The sequence below is a fragment of the Triturus cristatus genome, chromosome 1_1, assembly GCF_964204655.1.
Source record: "Triturus cristatus chromosome 1_1, aTriCri1.1, whole genome shotgun sequence".
NCBI lineage: Eukaryota > Metazoa > Chordata > Amphibia > Caudata > Salamandridae > Triturus > Triturus cristatus.
In genome coordinates this window covers 73,742,020-73,763,448 of record NC_140579.1, presented here as the reverse complement: position 1 = coordinate 73,763,448, position 21,429 = coordinate 73,742,020, and the positions used below count along the sequence as shown (strand labels likewise).

The window sequence follows — 21,429 nt, the reverse complement described above, 5'->3', positions numbered from 1 at the left end:
AGGGTCTGAGGAAATTCGATTTTCGATCTCGATCAAATTGACCCGCCATTTTGTGTTCCGCCGCCATTTTGTGTTGCCCTCACTCAGGCAGCACGGCGAACCAAGTCTTTTCTGCTTTTCCTGCAGCATCGTGTCAAAATAGCCTTCTGCCTCTGTTTACGAAACTGATGTCAGGGACTGGCCGAGTACACTAATCCCCATCTGGTTTTCCTAATCCCTGTCTCAACTATCTGTTGGTTCACACTATTCTTTTCTGATTTTATCTTATCCTCTGGCCTTCGCTATTCTCTGCTCATATTCTCTCATTTCACAACTGTCCTCCAAAACACACAAATGTGTCCTGCCACCTGCAAGTCAGTTACAGACACGTTAATGAATTAACCTATGGGGAGGGGTGACAAACACAGTTGGAGGAGAGGCTTCTTCGGGTTACTCGATATCTTTGTTTTCCAACTCTTACTATTGGCTATGTCTTGTTTTCGAACTTTTCTTATTGGTTCTTTATGTATGTATTGGGTGTGTTCTTCGTTAATGTATATGTCATCTATGTACTATAAAACATTGTGCACCACAGAGTGAAGTGGCAGTCTCCTGAGAACATACCGTGTGTACTTCTGGGACAACTGTACTAGCTGCAGCTAAATAAATCTGATCTTTTATGCCTGACAGAGTGTCCTGTGTCTTTGTTAGATAAAGCAGGAGAACCCAGGAGATTAAGGCGTACCCTGCGCCGCCAGGCCCATAAGGTTCTGGTTCTTCAGGGCCAGTCTGCAGTTCACTGCTTGTTGCGCACCATAGCGCTGTAGATGAGGAGCAGCCGTGTCCTCATCGGCGTGGTCTGGCTCCACCAGGAATAGGCCACCCCAAACTGTAAGGCACAACACAAGCAACTGCAGGCCTGACTTAAATTGTTGTGCCTTATTAGTAAAGTGAAAATTGTGTCCTATGGTACAGTGAGCTTGCGATACACATCTCACCATACCTGTTGCACACAGAGCGTGCTGCGGTATCTACAGCAGCGGCGGCCAATGCAGGTAAGAGTGATGTGTCGTTGGAGCCGGGTGGGGTGGGATTAAAACAGACGACAACGGGGGGAGGAGCCAAGATGGCGACCGGAGCAGACGCTTGAGCGCCCGGCTCCGTCGGTCCGTGGCCTCGGACTACTATCCTGATGCCCATCCTCGCCGATTCTCGAGGTGCACCGTGTGCGAAGACGCGCTGACCGCGCTGCTGCTTTCCCGGAGTCTTAACCCGCCCGGATGCCCGAGTTCTGGGTGCTTTTGTCCTCGGCACTGAAACCCTGCGCCCTTACGGCCTTTGCCTGCCTCCTGGAAGCTCCGCAGTTACCGGACCAGCTAGCGCTAACCTGAGCCCCGCGGTCCCGATCTCGCCTCGCACCATGGATCGTTGCCTGATGAGCCCGGGGAGAGACGGCCGGACACCTTCTGCACCCTGTGCCTGACGGGCTGGAGCTGTGGGGTGGGCCCCGGTGCGGTGAGTCTCCTGCCCCGCTCTGAGGACCGAGCTGTGGGGGGCTGCTGCCCCCTTTGCCTATTGCCTAGCCAGCGGCGAGGGGGACCGGCGAGAAGATAAGCGACTGTCGGCCTTTCCTGTTGCGGCGTAGACCTGAGGGGAATTGACCCCTTGCCACGACCCCCCCCCCTGGCCATTGCACCGTATAGCGGCAAAACATGGCGTTGAGTGCCTGCTCGCGGCTGGGGGGTGACACTCCGGTCTCGCCCGCTGCTCACTTCGCCCTCCCTCTTCCGGACACCAGCTCCACAGTGCCGTCCCGGATTGCTGCCGATGTTGGGGCCCGGCTTCCGCTGACATGCGGCTCCGTTCTGGCTGTCCTGCGGGACTTTCAACTACAGATGTGCGCTGGCCTGCAGGCGCTGAGTGAGAGGTTTGACCCCATACTGTCGGCTGCGGGCCGTGGGCGCACTGTTTGTCATCCACAGGGCGTGGGTCCTTCGGTGCTCTTGTCCGCTTGCGGGGAAGCAGCGGCGGTGTATGACTGTGCTACACTGGTGCCTTCATCTAGCGCTCCCGGCGCCCAGGGTCCACCGCTCTCCACCTCAACCGCGGATATTTTGTCCCCCTGGTCATGGCTGCCTGCTTTATTGTTCCCTGCCTCACCGCGTCCGCGAGGCTATCCTGCTGAGCGATACCTAACGGCCTCGAGGGACCGTCCGCGGTGGCCCACTGCTGCCTTTTTGTGGAACTCCTGTACCTTACTTGCCAGGTTTGGATTTTATGTGGTGCAACGAGGGACCTCAATCGATGGTCGGCGGCCATTTCGTGATCCTACTTCACCATCCTCTCACAAGCGGCCATCTTGTCTTTGTCTGCTCGGGACACGGGGCCTTCACGCAGGAGCTGGTTTAATCCCAAGCCCGCGATCGGGCCAGGGCTAGACTGACTTCTATCGCTATGGTTTATGGACGGGCTGGCCTGGGACTGGGACTGTATGTAGGTTTTGCGCGCACTCGTCGCGACTTGTATCCCTTGCTTAAACTGTGGTGCCATGGTATCTTTGCATGCCGTTTTTTGGCGTAGAGGGCTCTCAGTGTGTGGGGGCCATAACTGGCTGATGGTTCGGGGCGCTCTGGTGTCCAGTGGGCTCCTCCCCACCTTCTTTTTTGTTTTCTTCCCTTCTTTACTCTGTTCCTACTTTCTCTCTTCTCTATATTTCGGGTTCCTTGGGCGACAGGCACTATGCTGGGGGGGGGGTAGGCCGTAGCCTCCGCATTGGTGTAGGGTGGGGGGGTAATACTCTGTTCTCAATTAGTTCTATGGGCCTTTTTTCTTTTATGTCTCTGTGCTCTACTTTCTTCGATTCGGGGTCCGGGTGTGGGGTGGATCGAGTGGGGGCGGCTCTGGAGGGGTGCGTACTTGCTCATGTGACTATCCTGATATATCTCTGCACCGCCTCACTGATTGAGATTTTACTCCCATTGTTGTTCTTACTGATGTTGCTGCTCGCCCGTGTGGTGAAGCTATCTTGCGGACTCGAATCTACTTTGCTCTTATCCTTCATTGACTTTTTTTTCTCTGAGAAAATTATCAAAAAACTTAAAATTAACCTTCACCTCTCCTTCCCCGGGTTTCAAAGATATCTCCAGTATGTGACTCATAACCGGTTGTTAATCCTGACCGTTGATGCACGGGGGCTGTAATGTGGGTATCAGTGCTTTACTGTATCGTGGCCGGCCTGACGGTTGTAGGCCCGTATTTGTTCTTTTAAGATGCACGAATAAAGGTTTTTAAAAAAAAAAAAAAAAAAAAAAAAAAAAAAAAACAGACGACAACGAGGAAAAATGCATTACTTATTTAATTTTCCCTCGTGGTCATCTGTTGAATCCCCAACCTGGCCCCACCTCTCTTACCTGCACGGACCGCGGCTGATCTACAGAGTAGCTGTTGGCTCTAATGGCACAGATTACTGGACCCTGACTTGGTAGGAAGAGGAGAAGCAAACACATGAGAGCAGAGCAGGATTTAGGCAAGCAACAGATTGATAATCCTCACCTAGTACGTAGCAAAGGTGTACTTGATGCCCATATTTAGGTAGTTGGATCTGTTTATTCAGAAGAGCTCCTTCTGGGCCCCGGGAGTAATGGCATGGCTGCAGTACAGTACTCACAGTGTGACTACAAATGCTTTTGCCTGTTTAAAAGATCCCCACGCACCGTCATCCTGACACTCAAAAATTCAGGTGAACATTGAACAGGAGCCTCTTCAAAACGCGTTCAGCGCTGTCCAAAGGTCTGTGTATGTTGTACATTTGCCAAGTTTCACTTACGCTCCATGACGTTTGTTAACCTCACGTGCAGTACTTGAGGGGGTAGATGGGATTTAATGTCAATGTTTAGGATAGGAAAAAAAATCTGAACAGCATTAGAGCACACCCGCAGCAGGAGCTGCAGTAGAGACCCCGAGGGCCTGATTTAGATCTTGGCGGACAGGTTACTCCTTCACAGCGGTGATTGATATCCCGTCCGCTGAAAGATAAACCCATTATATCCTATAGGATTTATATTAAATCCCATTATATCCTATGGGATTTATATTTTGGAGGAGCGAATGTCCGTCACCGTTGTGACAGAGTAGCCGTACTGCAAAGATCCACTGCTGTATCGTTTTCCCACTATTCATGGAGCACACAGAGTCGATACCGTAGGGCGCTAGGGCTGGCCGTCACCAGTGTGAAGTCAGACCTCTCAGAGTGACCATAAAACACGTGCTCATACTCACAGCACAGGAAGCAGGACTTGTGAAAGCTGTTCCCCTCACACTGCACTTCCTCTGCAAAGTACACCGTCTTCTGGCAGACGCCGCACTTCTTTCCTCCGCCCCAGTTCGACATTCTGTGTAAAGAAAGATGTCTCCATTATGACGAGTGAATAAAACAGGAAAACACCGTGGATTATTAGCCCAGCACCCTCCCCTTCAACATCCGCGCAGAAAGGGGTGTGATGAACTGTCAGTAGGAAGGTTTGTTTTCAACTTTGTAAAACAAAGGGTTAGCGAGATTAAGAACAATAGAGAAGTGAGGCAGGGGAAGGGAAACAGAGTGACACTGATATAGGACAGCAGTGAGACATGGAGAAGAGCCTGATAAGGTGAGGAAAGAGAGATTTACAGGGGAGTGTTAGAGGGGAGAGGAGATAGAGGAGTGACTGATAGTGATAAAGGAGGGGGAACGAAGACGTAAACAGTAAAACATAACGGAAAGGAAAAGTAGCGTAATGCCAGAGAAAAAGAGGAGCTGAAGTCAGGAGGGGCTAGGGAAAGTGAGCCAGAAGTGGGCGAGACACTGAAAGCATGAGCCGGGGTCAAGCCTGTAGCCTTAGTGCCAATATCGGCAACACTCACCATCCCCCATACAGCAATCTCTCAGCGAAATACCAGACAAGACACCTTCTTTGTGGAGAAAACTGCTGCAGGTTTATTAGCATTACACAATGCCAAGATTGGTGGGTTAGCTTACGGGCGATCCCAAGGCAGGCAGCCCCTCCCGCCTGCCGCACCGGTGGACCGCCAGTCCACTCCCTTGCTCACGCCCCAGAGGAGGGCGGAGCCTTCCAGGCAACCCCCGGTTGCTCAGGTCCACAACCGCCCGTAGGACTAACGGGGCGCCGTAGCTCCTCCAGGGTCCAACGTGAGGACCTCCCTGTGGATATTTGGCTTTAGCACCCTTACTGTGCTCGTGCGGAGAGTACCCTTCTGTACCTTACAGCCTCTGGATCGCCCTGTAACTCCGCCTGCAACACAAAAGAATACTTTAGATAAAACCCACCCCCCACACCCTGCCTGAACGCCGGGTATGCGGTAGGGCGGGAAACGGCATCAGGGTAGAGGGCAAAGAGGGCGTCCCGTGGGCAGGAAGAGGTATATGTACCTCACTCCCCCACCCCCTCTACCCAGAAGTGACGCAGCACGCCAGACCCATGAGGGTCCTAACCACTGGGAGGCTGCCTCCTGTGCCTCTTGTGGCACTAAGGCGGCTGCCCTCTTAGCGGGTCTCCTTCGTAGACGCCGGGCAGCCAGCATAGTGCCAATATCAGCAACACTCACCATCCCCCCATACAGCAATCTCTCAGCGAAATAACTGAGACAAGACACCTTCTTTGTGGAGAAAATTGCTGCAGGTTTATTTGCATTACACAATGCCAAGATTGGTGGGTTAGCTTACGGGCGATCCCAAGGCAGGCAGCCCCTCGCCGCCTGCCACCTGATGAGCCAAATTACACGTGGCAATCCAATTGGTGTCAGTCAGATTTGGGGGAGGGGCGACCCCTCCCACCGGTGGACCGCCAGTCCACTCCCTTGCTCATGCCCCAGAGGGGGGCGGAGCCTTCCAGGCAACCCGCGGTTGCTCAGGTCCACAACCGCCCGTAGGACTAACGGGGTGCCGTCGCTCCTCCAGGGTCCAACGCGAGGACCTCCCTGTGGATATTTGGCTTTAGCACCCTTACTGTGCTCGTGCAGAGGGTACCCTTCTGTACCTTACAGCCTCTGGATCGCCCTGTAACTCTGCCACAGCTCTGGGTGTGGCCACCGTCACCCCAGAGCCCCCCACCAAGATAGGCTTACTTACTTACCCCCAGCTGTCTGAGGCCTCCCCCAGAACAAGTCAGAACAGGTCCATACCCACTCTGGACAGGTGTACCCCATCTACATCAAAAAACCTTGTGGCCTTAGTGTGCAGTAACCCATGACGGATGAAGGCAAACCCTCTTAGCCCAGAGAATTTCCTCAAGGCGCTGTTGCATTCCTGCCAGAGACCTCCGGGCTTCCCTTGATTGTGCGCCCTGCCACACTCGCCGGGGCGTTCTCAGACTATCATCTCTCACAAGTCCCCAGCTGGTTGCTGCTTACACATGGAGACCGTCAATGCTTGAAGCAGTGCCCTTCTCCCCAGAGATGACAGATTATTCCCTACCGCACATTAGGAGGAGGAATCCACCCCCCCCACATTTCTTACGCATGGAGGACTTCATGTCTTACAGCAGTGCCTTCCTACCCAGGAAAGACAACTCATTGCTTCTTAAGTGTATGTCCCATTGTTAGGGAGGGAGACACTCCCCCCGGTCTGTGACACAGCTATCTACAGCAAGCTGTTCCAGCGCTAGCCTATGCCCCCAAACCGAATTAACTCAGTGGTGGAAACACCTGTCTCCGGTTCCTGCCTTCCGCCCCTCGTGCCACCCTGAAGACGCACGAAAGGCCATATACCAACCATTGATCCTGGCCAAATAAAGAAATGCTGGTTTGCTAACACTCTAATTGAGCACTGCACACCTTTCTATCCACTCCAGTTTGCACCTAAGCCTTTTTACTTACATCCTGCTTGCTCGAGCCCCTCTCCAGGTCCAGCAAATCTGTACATCCCCCTCTGGTGAAGGGTAGGCATCTTTACCTACATCCAGCTGATACCCGGGCCTCTCCCCGGTCCAGCAAACAAGTCCAAGGCCACTTTAGCAGTTGAAAACCCCCATCTTCTTCAAAACCCCGTGGACTAGGCAAGCAAAAGCCTAACGCACATGCCCCCAATTGTTGCCTAACTTACACCTGGAGGACTTATCTCTTGCAACAGATCCCTCTTCCCCAAGAGAGACAAGTGTGTACACAGGGCCAGTGTTCTTGGCTAGTGGGGCCCTGTGGTAAGTCATACGCATCTTGCCTGTCCTTTCGTTTCCTATTGCCTGCACGTCCATCACCGTCTGCAAGCGATCAAAGATGCTGAGTCACCCTGCTTTGTTCCCACTCTGGCGTGAGTGACCCCCTGCCGAACTACTGCTATCGTAACCTGGAAGCATACAAGTGGATATTGAGAACAAGTAGATAGACAACGAAACACTCTTATGAAAGAGAAAATGTAGACCAGCTTGGAAGGATGCCATTGAGTTTTTGGCGCAAGGAGTCACATAGGAGGTCAGAGTAAGTGTTTCACGAAGCAGAGAGAAGTGGAGCAGGTAAAATGAGCGCAGGCTGACAGAGAAAGAAATACTGACGTTGCTGGTATTTATCCCGTCCTTTCAGAGGACCTAGCAAGAGTGGCCCCAGTAGAAAGACCAGTTAGAGTGCCACCGCAAGTACCACGATACATATAATAATGATATAGTAGCCCAAAGGTTCTTGAGCCTCCCACCAAACGAACAGCGCATAGCTGGTGTTTACATGGTCCAACATTTGACTACGTTGTCAATAGGAAATTGAGAGGGGTGTAGCTAGAGAAGGAGCAACACCTGTGATTTGATGACACCCCTAATGTACAAAGTGCTAACGAAAAAGTAATTTTTGAAAAGTTTAGCTTGAAAAAAGAATTGTGGGTATTTCGAATTTGCAAATTATTCAAGAATACAGGTTTGTGTTCTTGGTGGTCCAGTGAGCCAATGTGCTGGGTCAAGACGGTAAGATTATGACCCACTGAGAGCAAATTGTATGTAAAAATAATTTTTCAATTGAGCGAATTATTGCAGTTTTTATGGAATTGAGTAGTCTTTTTGTCTTTGACAGCTTCAGAGTGAGGAGAAGGTGGGGGCTGTGTAGAGCAGTATGTGATACAGAAATCGGAGACAGATTCTGACCTTGTAGCCAGTGTAGGTGGAGGCCGGTGAGAGGAGCAGAACAGAGGCACTGCTTAGAAAGCTTCTCTGACATCGCATCTGTGTAATGCCTGCAGCCGGAACAACGAAAAAAAGTTGGCTGGCAGCCCAGGCTCAGGCCGCGCTGAGGGGCTATTTTTAACTTCTCTGATAAGACAGGGCAGCTGAGAAATGTAAGTCGAGAAAGATTCCCTTGTTCTATTCTTTGCAAAACGAGTGCCCCGAGGAAATGTCTATGGAGAAGATTTGTTTTATTTTTTAGCAAATGCTATATTGCTTCTGGTCAGAAAGTAAAATGTTGCTCTTGCTTGGAATTTTAAGGGCTATGTGCCTATATAAAAACGATTTTCAAATTCAGACATTTTTGAATTGTGGCCACAAGCTGCCACCAGTTGCATTGGATAAATGATCCAGTGGTTAAAAGTCTGTGAGGAGAGATGAGAGGTGCGTCTTCGTCTGGGACATTAGGGTACATTGTGTTGACGAAGATGCATAGCTCATTTTTATAAAAGAAAACAAACAGGTTCGTGTGTTCTTCGTTTTTGATTATTATTGCTGATTCTGTGTGTCAGACTTGACACGGTGATTTCAGATGGGGGTGTGTAGGGCAGGTAAATGAATTATTGATTATAAGCCTGACAAATTAAGCAGGCCAGAATGTTCGCCTCTGAGCTGTAGGTACTGTAATTGCGCATCGCTGCTCATTTATATATGTTAGTGCAATTGTCTATGCTTTCTGTGCTTGGTATACTGATGGCTTGGCATATGTATTTTATATATGTTTTGTTTTTGTGTTGTATTGACCAGTCTGTTTAGCGTTTAATACCAAGTTCTCCTGTGCAAGTACAGAGATAGTCGTGACGACGGCGATCTTTGCACAGCGCTTGGCTGGAACTTGTTCACAATTACTAAATTTCACAGACGTGATATTACCTTTATCATGCTGTCAAAATAGCAGACAACACGTTATCAGTGTATGTCTAATTGGTGTTGGAGATGAATGAAATAAAAGGAAAAATTATGCAAGACTAAAATATTTTTCACATGACTGCCTTTCTCTTATAGACAGGCAGCCTCGGTCATATGTTTCCAGATTGGACATTAAGGAACAATTATGATCTGTGCACTCGCATCTTAACTCTTGAAGTTGAAGTTGAATAAGGACTGCCACCACAGAGTGACAAATGAGGCTCGGTATTTAGGGTAATGAGAAAATATCTGACAGGATTTCCTTTTTAATGTTTGCTTTAGTAAGCTCATTCTTGTAAGTGGTGGCCCCAAAAGTTGACTTGTTTTTAAATTAGGCTATTTATTGTATAGGTGGAAATTATTGCAAAATGACTGATTTCTTTAGCAGATAAATTATTAATTATCAACATTAACAACTGTTCTTAAACTTGGTTTTCCGAATATTTAGGTAATTTAGCATTCCTATTAGGGCCTACTAGCATTAATATTGACTTCAGGTTGGTGTAGGTTCATGTCATAGGGACATTTGCATATGAGATGTCATTTGGCCAGCTTATGAGCTAACACAATGAGGTTTGTACATTAATTTGAAGGATTTCTCGCCGTTTCAAATACGCTGTGTATCTCCTATAATTTTGCTTACGCCCAGTAGCTACACACAGGGATTAATAGTGTTGACAAGACACAGGGTTTGATAGTGTTTGACAGCAGTGAAATCTGTTTCAGATTTCCTCCTGTCAAAAAGGGGGGGAAGGAGGAGAATATTGGCTTTCTGCTGGCCCCTGAGGAGGTTCGCTTCCCGCTAGCCCCTTAAGAAATTAAGCCCCTTAGAAATTAGCCCCCTTAGAAATTAAGCCAAGGAAATAGGTATGGTGTTTTCCCCTTTTTCTCATGTTTTATTGTGATCTTTCAGGGGAATTAGTCCAAGCCCCTAATACAGCTTCTACTAAAGTCCTCCCTTGGACACAAGAACACACTGTGGCATTTGAAGAATTAAAGAGAGCTTTATGTCAAGCACCAGTTTTAGCAAACCCTGATTACAACAAATCGTTTATGCTTTTTGTGACAGAGCGGGATGGAACAGCACTATCTGTCCTAACACAAGATCATGCAGGAAAACACGAGCCCTGTGCTTATTTTTCTAGTACATTAGACCCAGTAGCACAGGCTTTGCCTGCGTGCCTAAAATCAGTTGCAGCAACGGCCTTAGCCATAAGACAAAGTGACTTGATAGTGCTGGGCCACCCTCTGACAGTACAAGTACCACACACAGTAGAGGTTCTCTTGAACCGGACACAAACACAACACCTGACTGTAGCTAGACTGACAGGCTATGAGCCAACGTTATTTCAACCACACATAGAGATCAGACGATGCAACATACTGAATCCTGCTACCCTTTTGCCCTCCAGTACAGAAAGCGTTTCACCACACGACTGTGTTGAAGTAATACATACCGTGACTAAACCAAGACAAGACTTGACAGACGTTGCACTCCCAGACCCCGACCTAACACTATAAGTTGACGGCTCATGCATGAGGACAGGGGCGGGAGAATTAGTGGCAGCATATGCAGTGACTACTGATACTGTAATAATAGAGACTAAAAGAATAGACATATTGTCAGCACAAGCAGCAGAGCTCATCGCCCTGACACAAGCGTGCATAAGAGCTAAGCACCTGAGAGTAAACATTTACACCGATTCTCTGGCGAGAAAGAGGTTTCTTGACCTCTCATGGGGCCAAGATACAGCATGGCCCCCATATTCAAGCCCTACTGGAAGCAATACATTTACCAACAGCCATAGCTATCCTAAAATGTAAAGCACATACTAGAGCCACAGATACCATTTCCCAAGGCAATGATCTGGCAGACCGAACTACTAAACAGACAGCTCAGACCCCACTAGACATGACAAAGTTACAGGTTCAATAAGTGTCCAAAGCCATGACAGTTAGGGATCCTTCCAAGGATGTACAAGACATACAGACACATGCTACGATGGACGAATTAAAGAAATGGTCGGAACAAGGAGGGGTACTGACTGATCAGGGTTGGATGACAAGGGCAAATCCACATGGCTTCTTCCTGATTCGATGGTACAAGTGATTATAAATACCGCACATAGTCCTGCACACTTAGGAGAGAAAGCAATGATAGATAGCTTACAGAATATATGGTTCAACAAGCACCTGCGTGCAGCAGCGAAACAAAAGGTCAGAACATGTATGATCTGTTGCCAATTCAATGCAGGTAAAGGCATTCCGATGGAACAAGGTGGATTCCATCCACCTGACCACCCTTTTGAAGTGCTCCAAATGGATTATATCCAAATAAACAGATGTAGAGGTTACAAATATGTCCTGGTACTAATGAAGCAGGTGTCCCTTCTGTTAGGGTATACCTGGAAATTCCATTGTGTGCGACATCCTGAAGCAGCAGGCCTTGTAGAAAGACATAATCAGACATTAAAAATTTGCGCAGACAAAGGTGTAGATTGGATGGTAGCCTTGCCGGTTGCCCTCTTTTACATGCGAATGGTAGCTCATTCTAGAACAGGCTTATCTCCCTATGAAGTGGTCTTTGGTAGACCACCAAATATGTGGGGCACTCCAATGCCTAAAAGATAATAACATGCTGACAGATTACCTGGCTTCCTTGATGTCTGCACTACTCTCTTGTTGTTCGCAGGTTGCTGCCGCCTTCCCTGACAACACCCAGGTCAAAGAATACTCCATCGCTCCTGGATGGAAGGCGCCAAAGTCAGTGCTCTGGACCACGGGGACGGCCGTTAAAGTCAAAGTGCACCTTCACCACTCTTTTACAAAGGAAAAAGACTTTAAACTTGGATTTTGGATTTTGAACACCATTTTCTAGAGGAGACTCCCCAGCAGTTTCCACAAAGCTAAACTTAGATCTAAAAAGTCAGAACCCGTTTGATCAATTAAGTCCACTAGGTGGTGAAGCGGTTGAACATGTATTCTGGCTTGCATAAGATCTTGGACAATAATATTGATAAGAAAAAGCAAGATGTGCATCACAATAATATGTATCAGCTTAATACTACATGCTATTTTTCCTCCTATTGCCTCACTCTTATACTCCTCCACTAATGATACCATAAAGCACACATTTAGTGATCTGCCATCCTATGAGCTATCATATCGACTTGCCTTACGCAACAATACCTTTATTCAGATGCTGCACCATTCACATCAGACTAGCAATGCTACAGACTGCTGGGTCTGTGGCCGACTCCCCCCCTATCAGAACTATAAGGGAGTTTTGCCCCTCTTTCTCTATCCGTTCACACACAATGGCTCCTGTGGAGCATGGTTTAGTTTGATTAATTCCCTAGATTCGAATTCCGCAGTTTATCAAGACAACTGGGTATGGGGAAACCTGAACTTAGTTTTGCTTAAAGTCTGCTACCCTAACAAGGAGGGACTTCCCAAAAGAACAGGAACTGATCTAAGAAATGAAGTATATGGATTAGGTAATTTTACACTTAACCTCATGATCCTGAACGTTGAATCTGAAGCTACACCAATCTTGCCCGCCATGTCCGTATTCCCAGTAAAAGGGGAATTATGTATAAGAAAGAATGGCTCCATACACATGGGCCATAGTAAATGCACCACTGTAATAAAATTCAGTGATCAAGGCAAGTCTACATTTAGAGCTTCTCGTCATTCCTACTTTATATGTGGCCAGACCGCATATATACGCCTACCTCTAGATTGGGATGGTACCTGTTACATAGCATTCCTCCTACCACCTGTTTTCCTAGCTCCTCCTGATTATCATAGAAATACTCATTTAGTACACAATAGACAGCAGAGAGATCTCCCAATTGTCGATTACACTGAAACAGCATGGGAAAAATACACAGATTTCAAGAAAGGTTTCTTTCCCTATATAGGTACAGTTACCAATAGTAAGCTGATACGTAGATTAACCAGAACCCTTGAAGCAGTAGTGAACGAAACTATTTCCGCCTTAGGCAATTTAACAGAAGAGCAGTCTGCTATGCGGATTGTTGTGCTTCAAAATAGTCTTGTCCTTGACGTTATCCTGGCCGATAGGGGCGGAGCTTGTAGGGTCATCAAATCAAGCTGTTGCATTTTTCATACCAGAAAATTCGCCATCTGTATATAAAGCCATAACTCGCCTTCATAAGATTGTAAGCCAGATACACCAGAATCCAGGCACCTGGACTTGGTCCGGTTGGTTTTGGAGTGTATTATCTACCTTTGGATGGAGGGTCCTATCCTTCCTAGGTATTGGCTTTCTCATACTATTCAGTTGCTGCTTATGCCTACAATGTGGACCAGCGATTTGTGGTCTGTGTGCCACATCGTGTATTCCACCACCAAGATTTCGTTCGTCCCAGAAGAAAAAAGAAGAACAAATGATGCTATATGAACAGATCAATGGATTGATGAAGATTGATATCTCTTGACGGGCAAGTAGGGGACAAGGAGGGAATGTGGAAATATGGATTTTTATGATCAGTTATGTCCCCTATCTTGGACCCCAACGGTTTCATGTATAAATCACAAGTACATGTATGTTCCCTCCAGTTCCAGTTATGAAGACGCAAATACATGTGCGTCCACCGTTAACATGTCCTCTTTCAGATCCGCCATGAATGGGCCGGATATTCCATTCCTAAGTACGAAAGGCCACCGGCTTTATATGGTTCACTTATGCTATTTTTCAGTCCAGGCGAGTAGGCCCTGATTCTGCCATCAAGCTTTTCCTGCCTTCTGCCTCTGAAAGCTCCAGTCTGAGCCTGCATCTGTGACCATGAACTTTGTCTCACTCCCTGCGCGGCTAACGATGCCTGATCCAGCCCGTCGCCTGCCAAGAACTGTATTTCACCTTCAAGATTATCTCCTCCGTCCCTATCCAATGCATTCCTGTCTAGTAGTTTAAGTAAACATTCTTCCAGCTACCGAGCAAAGGGCCCGGCTTCTCTGTCTTTATGCAAGTAATTCATAGCCCTGTTACCATGGAATATTCCTACCCCCTCGCATTTAGTGTAGACACTTAGACGCTTGTACACGCACTCACAGTCAATATAGTCAGTATAGAATAAGGTTCTACTCCGAGAGACCTTTCTTTTGGATAACATAGTTCTTTAAACATAGGATGTTAGATATGATTTGGGATTAGGTTGACATAACCCCAGACTTTTGTCTCCACATGTAGAGCTAAATGTCAAGTCCCTTTCTCCCTCTAGCCCAACGTCAGTTACACGTCATGCTCGAGCTGAGCACAAGTAAGGCAAAGTTCCAGTACAATTCCAGCAGATCACGCAACCCCCTCCAGGTATCCACCCACACATGACAAATTACCCATTATCATCAAGTGGACGCCCACATGGACGCCCACCTTCACGCCTACTTACACGCCCACATGCTCTTATCTCATTCTCTCTTGCTCTTTTGCTTACGTACAATTGAGAAATGTATATATACTGTACTCTGTGAATAATGTTTTGAGAATATTGAGAATACTTTTGAGCCCCTTTCCAGATCCAATTTTGGTGATGGAAATATTCTCCCTTTGACTCGAGTTATTGGAATAAATCCCTTTTAGAACCTGATACCACAGACTCAGCCTCTTGCTTTATGCATGATCTTATTTATATTTTAAAAGTCTGAGAGCGTAATATTTTATTTACCACAGGAGGTGTGGAATACCCAGCCCCAGATTGGGATGTTGCTGGGAGCAGGAAAGGACATGAAGGGGGCTCTAATCCACTTTAAGTTATGCCGGAGTACAACCACAGCCCCAACTGAACGTATGGGTGCTGGCCCAGTCCAGCGTTAAGCGCCGCCTGGCCTCTACTGCGCCTGCCCCCAAGACAGGCTATTGACCTTTACTACCTGTATGTTAATAGGGGACTATTATATGACAGGTCAACGCCTTTGCTACTGACACATGTGGTACTTTTTCCATACACCCTGCAAAATCAATTAGTTGATACCCCCAAATGGCCAGTATCCTCTGGCACCGCATCCATAACACTTTCCCCAAACAGGTGCTAATTCTGTAAAGCGGGGATCCAAACTTGACAACAGTGCCCCTACCAATGTTCATTATTAGTGAACTGCCTACGTCCCCTTGATAGCTAGAAGGAGCTAGGATGTAGAGCAGAGGTCTTCAAACTTTTGGGTGCCGAGACCCCCCTGTCAACATTTTCAGTCGTAAGGACCCCCCCTGATAAACATTTCTAAACCTGTAGGCAGGGCTTCTGGAATTACGAGACAGGTGAGGACCAAATTACACGACAGGCTTGACTAAATTGTGTGGGAAGAAAATTTAAATAATGTTATGTGATGCAGCGTTATTTTAGGATAGAATTGCTTCATTATGTTTAATTTTTTTGCACACAGTAACACTGAGGAAAGATTTCACCCCATCAATACCAGTTTATAACCAAAATACAGCAATTAACATCAGAAACATGTCTAGTCAACCTTTGAGATGGGCCTTCCACTCCGCAGGAATACGTGCTGCCATATTATAAGCTCACCTGGCCCTGGCCGGGAGCAGCAGGGGTCCCTTAAAACCCTGGCGGTCTTGTGCAGAGTTAAGCAATTTACCCATGCCACTTTCCTCTCACCCCTCCCTTCCATCACTCTCTCCTCTCCTCTCCTGGATCCCTCTCTCACTTTGCAGGCCATTTTATTTCACCCCTTCTTACAACTTCTAAACTCTCCCCATTCAACTTCTCACTTCACCCTTAATCACCTCTTGCCATTCTGCCTTTTCACTGCCCTCATCTCTAACAGTTTCTCGCATTTATCTCATGGCCTCTCTGGCCCTGTCACCTCCCGTGTCCATCTGCACTTCTCATTCATCTCAAGTCTCTCCGTTCAAATTGTTGTCTATTTGTATCTTACACCTCTCCAGTCCCCCATTCATCTTTCACATCTATCCTTTGTTTTTTCACACCTTCTTGAGCCAATGTCCCTCTCCCCTGTTACCTCAGCACCAGTGCTTAATTTGAGAAGGTGGTTTCCGTTGCTCCTCACTGGCACCTAATTGTGCACACTGGCAATATGACCGTCTGCCACATGCCACTTGATGGCTCTGTCTGTGTAATTTAGAGATGAGCAGAACAGCTGTTTATTAATTCAATATACATTAAAACCGATAAACTCCTGACATCCATGCCATTCTTATAGCTTTTTGGGCTTGAAATAGTCACACTTGCACAGTGTTATAGTTGGTAGTTGCATAGGTATTGTCATTGGCCGCACATGCAAGGCAATGGGTGGGTGGTTAAAGTTGCAGTGGCCTACTGGTGAGGTTCCTGGCACATGTTTAATTACAAATTAATCGCTGCTCAGCACCCACCCCAGTACTCCTTCTCTTCCCCTATCGCTGCTGTCCCTCACCAATGTTGCATCAAATTACTTTTTAGGTCACAGATCATCTCTCAGCTATCTTCTCTCACAGTTTGACAGTAGCCCTCCTCTGTGCCCGCAACTTATCCTCACACTCACTTCTTGCGTGTCTGCACTTCCCTTCGGCACTTCACATTTCTCCTCATCCCTGACCTCTTCAATCGAATTCTCTCACTCCCTTGCTGTACTTTCTCATCCTCTCATCTCTCCTCACCGAGCACACGGGTCGGACCCGTATGCTCCTCTTGGCCTGTGCCACTCTGCTTATTGTTCCCTAATTCAGGAAGGCACGAATTGTCTGTCTTGCTGTTTTGGTGCAGGCCACACAGTTATGGAACGTGCACCCTCCTTTGCTTCGCTCCACCAAGACTCTATTATCCTTTAGGAAGATATAAAACCTGGCTTTATGCTCTGTAGGTCACCCCTTTTGGCTGGTTCTCCTTCCCCTTCTGTATGTTTCTCATTTGCCTTCAGGCAGCAGATGGCTATTAGCCCCAGGACACCTTTTGGTAATAGCAGCACACTACAAATGTAAATAATAATAGTAGTAGGCAGAAGCATGGGAGCGACTAGACCCAAACTTCGCGAGGGGGCCTACACTCCCAGACAGGGCTGGCCATAGCACTGGCCACACATGGCGCAACAGTCTTTTTTGGTGCCCCATCCCCGTTTCCTCCTTCTCCATAAATTCCCTCACTACCACTCACCAACAAAGCACCTCATCTCTCTGTAGCACCTTTCTGACAAACATTTTTTTTTATAGTGCTACTCAGTTTACTCACAGTTCTGTGATCTGCATAGTACATGTTCTTTGTAGCAGGCACATTAACCCTCTGCACTCTGTGGATGAGAAGTGTGCCCATGTGAGTGCACCGTGAGTGATGCAACAGTGTGAGAGTAGGGAAAGAGGAGTGACTGCAGGGTGAGTGAGGTGACCATGAATTTGGGTGCGGATGTAAGTGCAGAGCGGGACGAATGAATGCATGGTTAATGATGGGCTTGTTTGAGCAAGTTGCAAATTGAGCAGTGAGGGGACAGGTGAATGAGGTGTCACATGAGTGCATATGAGTGGTGTGACTGCAGGCTGAGGTACAGGGTGAACAACGCAAGTGCATTGTGATTGCAGAGTGATCACTGTGAGGGCAGTGTGAGAGGGTGAATGATGTGAGTGCATGGTGATCAGTGTGAGTGCATTGCGATCGCTGTGAGTGCAGGGTGAGCGTGAAAGTGAAGTGTGAGAATGAGAAGTGAGTTGTCTGAATGCAGGGTGCATTCCCAAACACTTGAAGTAACTCAGCATATTATTGACGGCAGTGTAGGGTTTAAGATATAAGTTAAACTATTGCTATTCTGGCATTAATCAGGGATCGAGGGTGGAGGAAATAAATAATATGCTGATCCTGCAACACACTTCCAGTCCTATGGTTAGGGTTGCCTGCTCATTATTTTGATGTCCCAGACAGTACAAAAATAAGCAGTCACCTAAAGCTGTATATTTCAGCACTCATCTGTGCGTACTTGGAACAGCAAATATAAATAAAAGCACTTTTAATTGTGTTCTAGGACTGCCTCAATGATCCATGACTGATAATTAAAGGGAACAAAGACAGAAAAGTCACATTACGAATGAATGCATATGATTTTATGTACAATCCCATTTAGTGTCAAGGGGAGGCCTTTGCAGGCTCTTTAAACATCAAATGGCTGGTATTTCTCTTCTTGCAACCATACTTTATATTTATTTTCATGAAATGCATTCTCACACTACTGCAGTAACTGTAAAATACAAATGTAAGGAAAAGGCAGAGTTGGGGCCCAGGGGGTACTGGAACTAGAAAAAATCAGTAAGCACTTTACAAAAGGTATGTAAATCTGCAAATGGTCCTTAACGACCTGTGAAAAACTCAGGAGATAAGACTGCAGACAGCCCAGCGGAGCCCACAGCAGCTCGAGCTGAGACACACTACGGGGGAGGAGGGGGGCCGAATCCCTTGTTGTGCCTCGCAGAAGTGTGACCGGGAATGCGCGACCCCCTTTCCATCACTTCACGGCCCCCCTGGGGGTCACGCCCCACACTTTGAAGACCCCTGATGTAGAGGGATCCCCCATCCACGTGTAGGAAATATTGTACAGCCCTGTCATTCCCCAGGGTGAAAATAGTACCAATGAGTGGACCAGATGACAACAGTGTCACGTTTAAGACTCTCAGTATCCAGCCAGGACCCCACTTGCCTTACTTCTTGGACCTAGCTACTCCAGACCTATTGTCTAACATGTATAGTAATCTGTGAATAAAAGCATGAGTCACAATCCTCCCACTGTTGGAACATAGCTGCAGTTCCCTGATATTACGCAAATAATATCTGACACCCACCAATTCTTCATCATTGCTGGCTTTACTGTGAAGTGTGCCCAGTTCATGCACTGCTATTCCTTTACACTTCTTTTCTTTCTATAACTGCAAAATGCAAGGACATTGTAGGCACCCGCCCCTAGCTGAAACAATAAAATGCGAGCATAACTTTGTCCAGAGACATTCCCTCAGTCTTTCAAGCGCAGCAATGTGGCAAGTCCAATACAAGGTTAGTACGCCCCTCTATTTACCCTGAACCTAGATGCCCCGGTCTGCTGGTCCTGTTACCTGGGACAGTGTGGTGTTTCCCCCGCTGGTAACGTGTCGGTGCCCGCCGACACCTGCATTGTATAACAAGTGAGGCCCAAGCTGTTTAGCAGTTCACTCCTAGTTTGCCAGCTATGCTTCTAATCCAATAGTCATTCTCATTAGAGCGGCTGACAAACCTAATCATTCCCCACGTGAGCTCACATTTATTGTGAAATTGTGTATCCCTTGCACTATAATACCCGCTACCTAGCTTCGCTTGAATAATGGCCCTGCCGCCGTTTCCTCAACATTGTAGCCATCAGTGCTATAAACACCTTGATCCCCCTCGTTGTGGGACAGCAGCCCCCCTGCTAGAAGTCAGCTTCCTCTCCCACGTAACTATGGTTGTCCGGGCAGGGAATGTTGTCTAATTGAAGCATCCTGTAACATGGCGAACTCATGACTGGAGACAATCTGGATCGAGGGGAGGTTCGTAATGTGCCCACTACTGTAGTCACTGCACCCCCTGTGGAGTGACCCATACACAGCCCCTCCTGCTTCCTTGCTATAGTCCTAGCCCAGGTAACCCTTCCATGCTGACCAACATTGACCCTTGGTGCTGAACCAACCATGCCCTGGTTCGCTTTATATCCCCCGGAATTGCTAGCCCTCCACAAGAAGTGTGAGATATGGGAGACCCTTATCTTGGAGGTACTGGAGGATGTATGTAATATGCAGTTCTTGTGGTATACCATGCCCTTACCTAAACATGCATTAGATGTGCGCGCTGATTACAGCAAGGAGCATGCCCAAGTAACTACCCCTTGTTTTGTAAGCAAAAATGATTGAGTCCCTTCCCCTGCAGTATACAAAACCAATTGACAATTCCAAGCCTCAAAGGCTAAAAGCAAGGCATGGGCAGCGCGCACTAGTAATTTCAATATGGTCCGCCCTGCCCAAAGACTGGTGCAATTAGGAGCATGGGGCCTAGCAATGGGTTTCTTTTAGAACAGAAAACTGGCCACGCAAAGAACCATGGTTAGACCCTAGATGTCGCTGTGGTGGGGAGTTGTGGTACACCAAACGGGCCATATGTAAGAGTAGTTAACATGACAACTCCTAACCCAAACAATTGTGTACGTGTGAATATTCAGACTATTCCAGGCCCCCAGTGCTAGAAGGATGTCGTGGGCAGCAGGCAATAGATTTAATGTATATTGAATTAATAAATGTCCGGTGCTGTGGTCATTTCTACAACAGAGAGACAGCGACCTGAGGGCGGGCTGTCACCATCGCTGATAATTAAGTGACGGTGCTGAGGACCGTAAACCACCCGGCCAATAACTGTGGGAAGAGGAGGTCACCCGCTGCAACACCTGCATTGCACGGCATTGCCTGGATCCATGGACCTGGCTGAGGAGCTGCCTTACCACTGATGTTGACGCCTGGAGTGCGAGGATGGACCGCCTCCCCCATTACAGCTAACCACCACCAAGGGCAGACCCTTCATGATTACATAAACAACAAAAGCTAACAGGGAAATATCCTCAAAACCCCACAAGTCGCCATAAGTTGTTTTGCCTACAGTGTATCCGATACATTGCCCACATGCACCTTAGGGAACATTTGGCATTTGACATGCCAATACCTTACCACGAAGGATGGCCGACAGTTGCCAACTTTCTTAATACCAATGAAGCACTTGCGCTTGGTCACTACACTTTCCAAGGACTAATATCACTGTAGAACCAGCATTCTTGCCCTAATTCATTCTAACCTGGCAGTTCCCTAGAGTGCCACAGAGTACTGTACAACGTGTGCCACTTCAGAATAAAATCCATTCACGTGTGTCACTGTCTTCTGACCACCCTGAGGCTCGCACGCTGTTTCTATCTAACGGGCATGCTTGACTCCGTTCTAACCGCATGTTTCCTCACTAAGCTGTCATCCAGTATGTAGCGCTAATATCCCAGCCCCCGGTTTTTTTTTTAAGGCCGCCCACTGGCGGAAGGAAAGCAAGGAGTGCAGCAGTTTACACAGTGCTAGGGCCACGTGCTGCTAACCAAGCGCACCGCCAATGAATACCTGACAACAACTGAGGCAGCCAATCCCATACCTCCTTTTCGCAATATTTGCGCCCACGTCATTGGCTGTGAGGTTTTCGTGAAACTGCTAGCTGCCACAGTGACCGTAAAAGGAACATAGAGGACATCAAATTGGAAACTCGTACACGGGTCTGTTTGTGGAAGAAAGAACCCGGGCGCTTACCACCCGCAGGGCATTATGGCACTCCATCTAATAAGTGAAAACGCGAGCAGTATT

At 47.6% G+C, this 21,429-nt stretch overlaps 1 protein-coding gene across 1 annotated transcript in view; it reads right to left on the bottom strand.

The window, feature by feature from the left end:
• Window positions 1–21,429, bottom strand: part of LOC146869473 (cysteine and glycine-rich protein 1) — a 146,403-nt gene that overhangs the window by 56,254 nt on the left and 68,720 nt on the right. The window contains exon 2 of the mRNA XM_085599863.1: window positions 4,258–4,370. Coding sequence (XP_085455989.1) covers window positions 4,258–4,369 — 112 coding nt within the window. The 5' untranslated portion in view covers window position 4,370. The remainder of the gene's footprint in view (window positions 1–4,257; window positions 4,371–21,429) is intronic.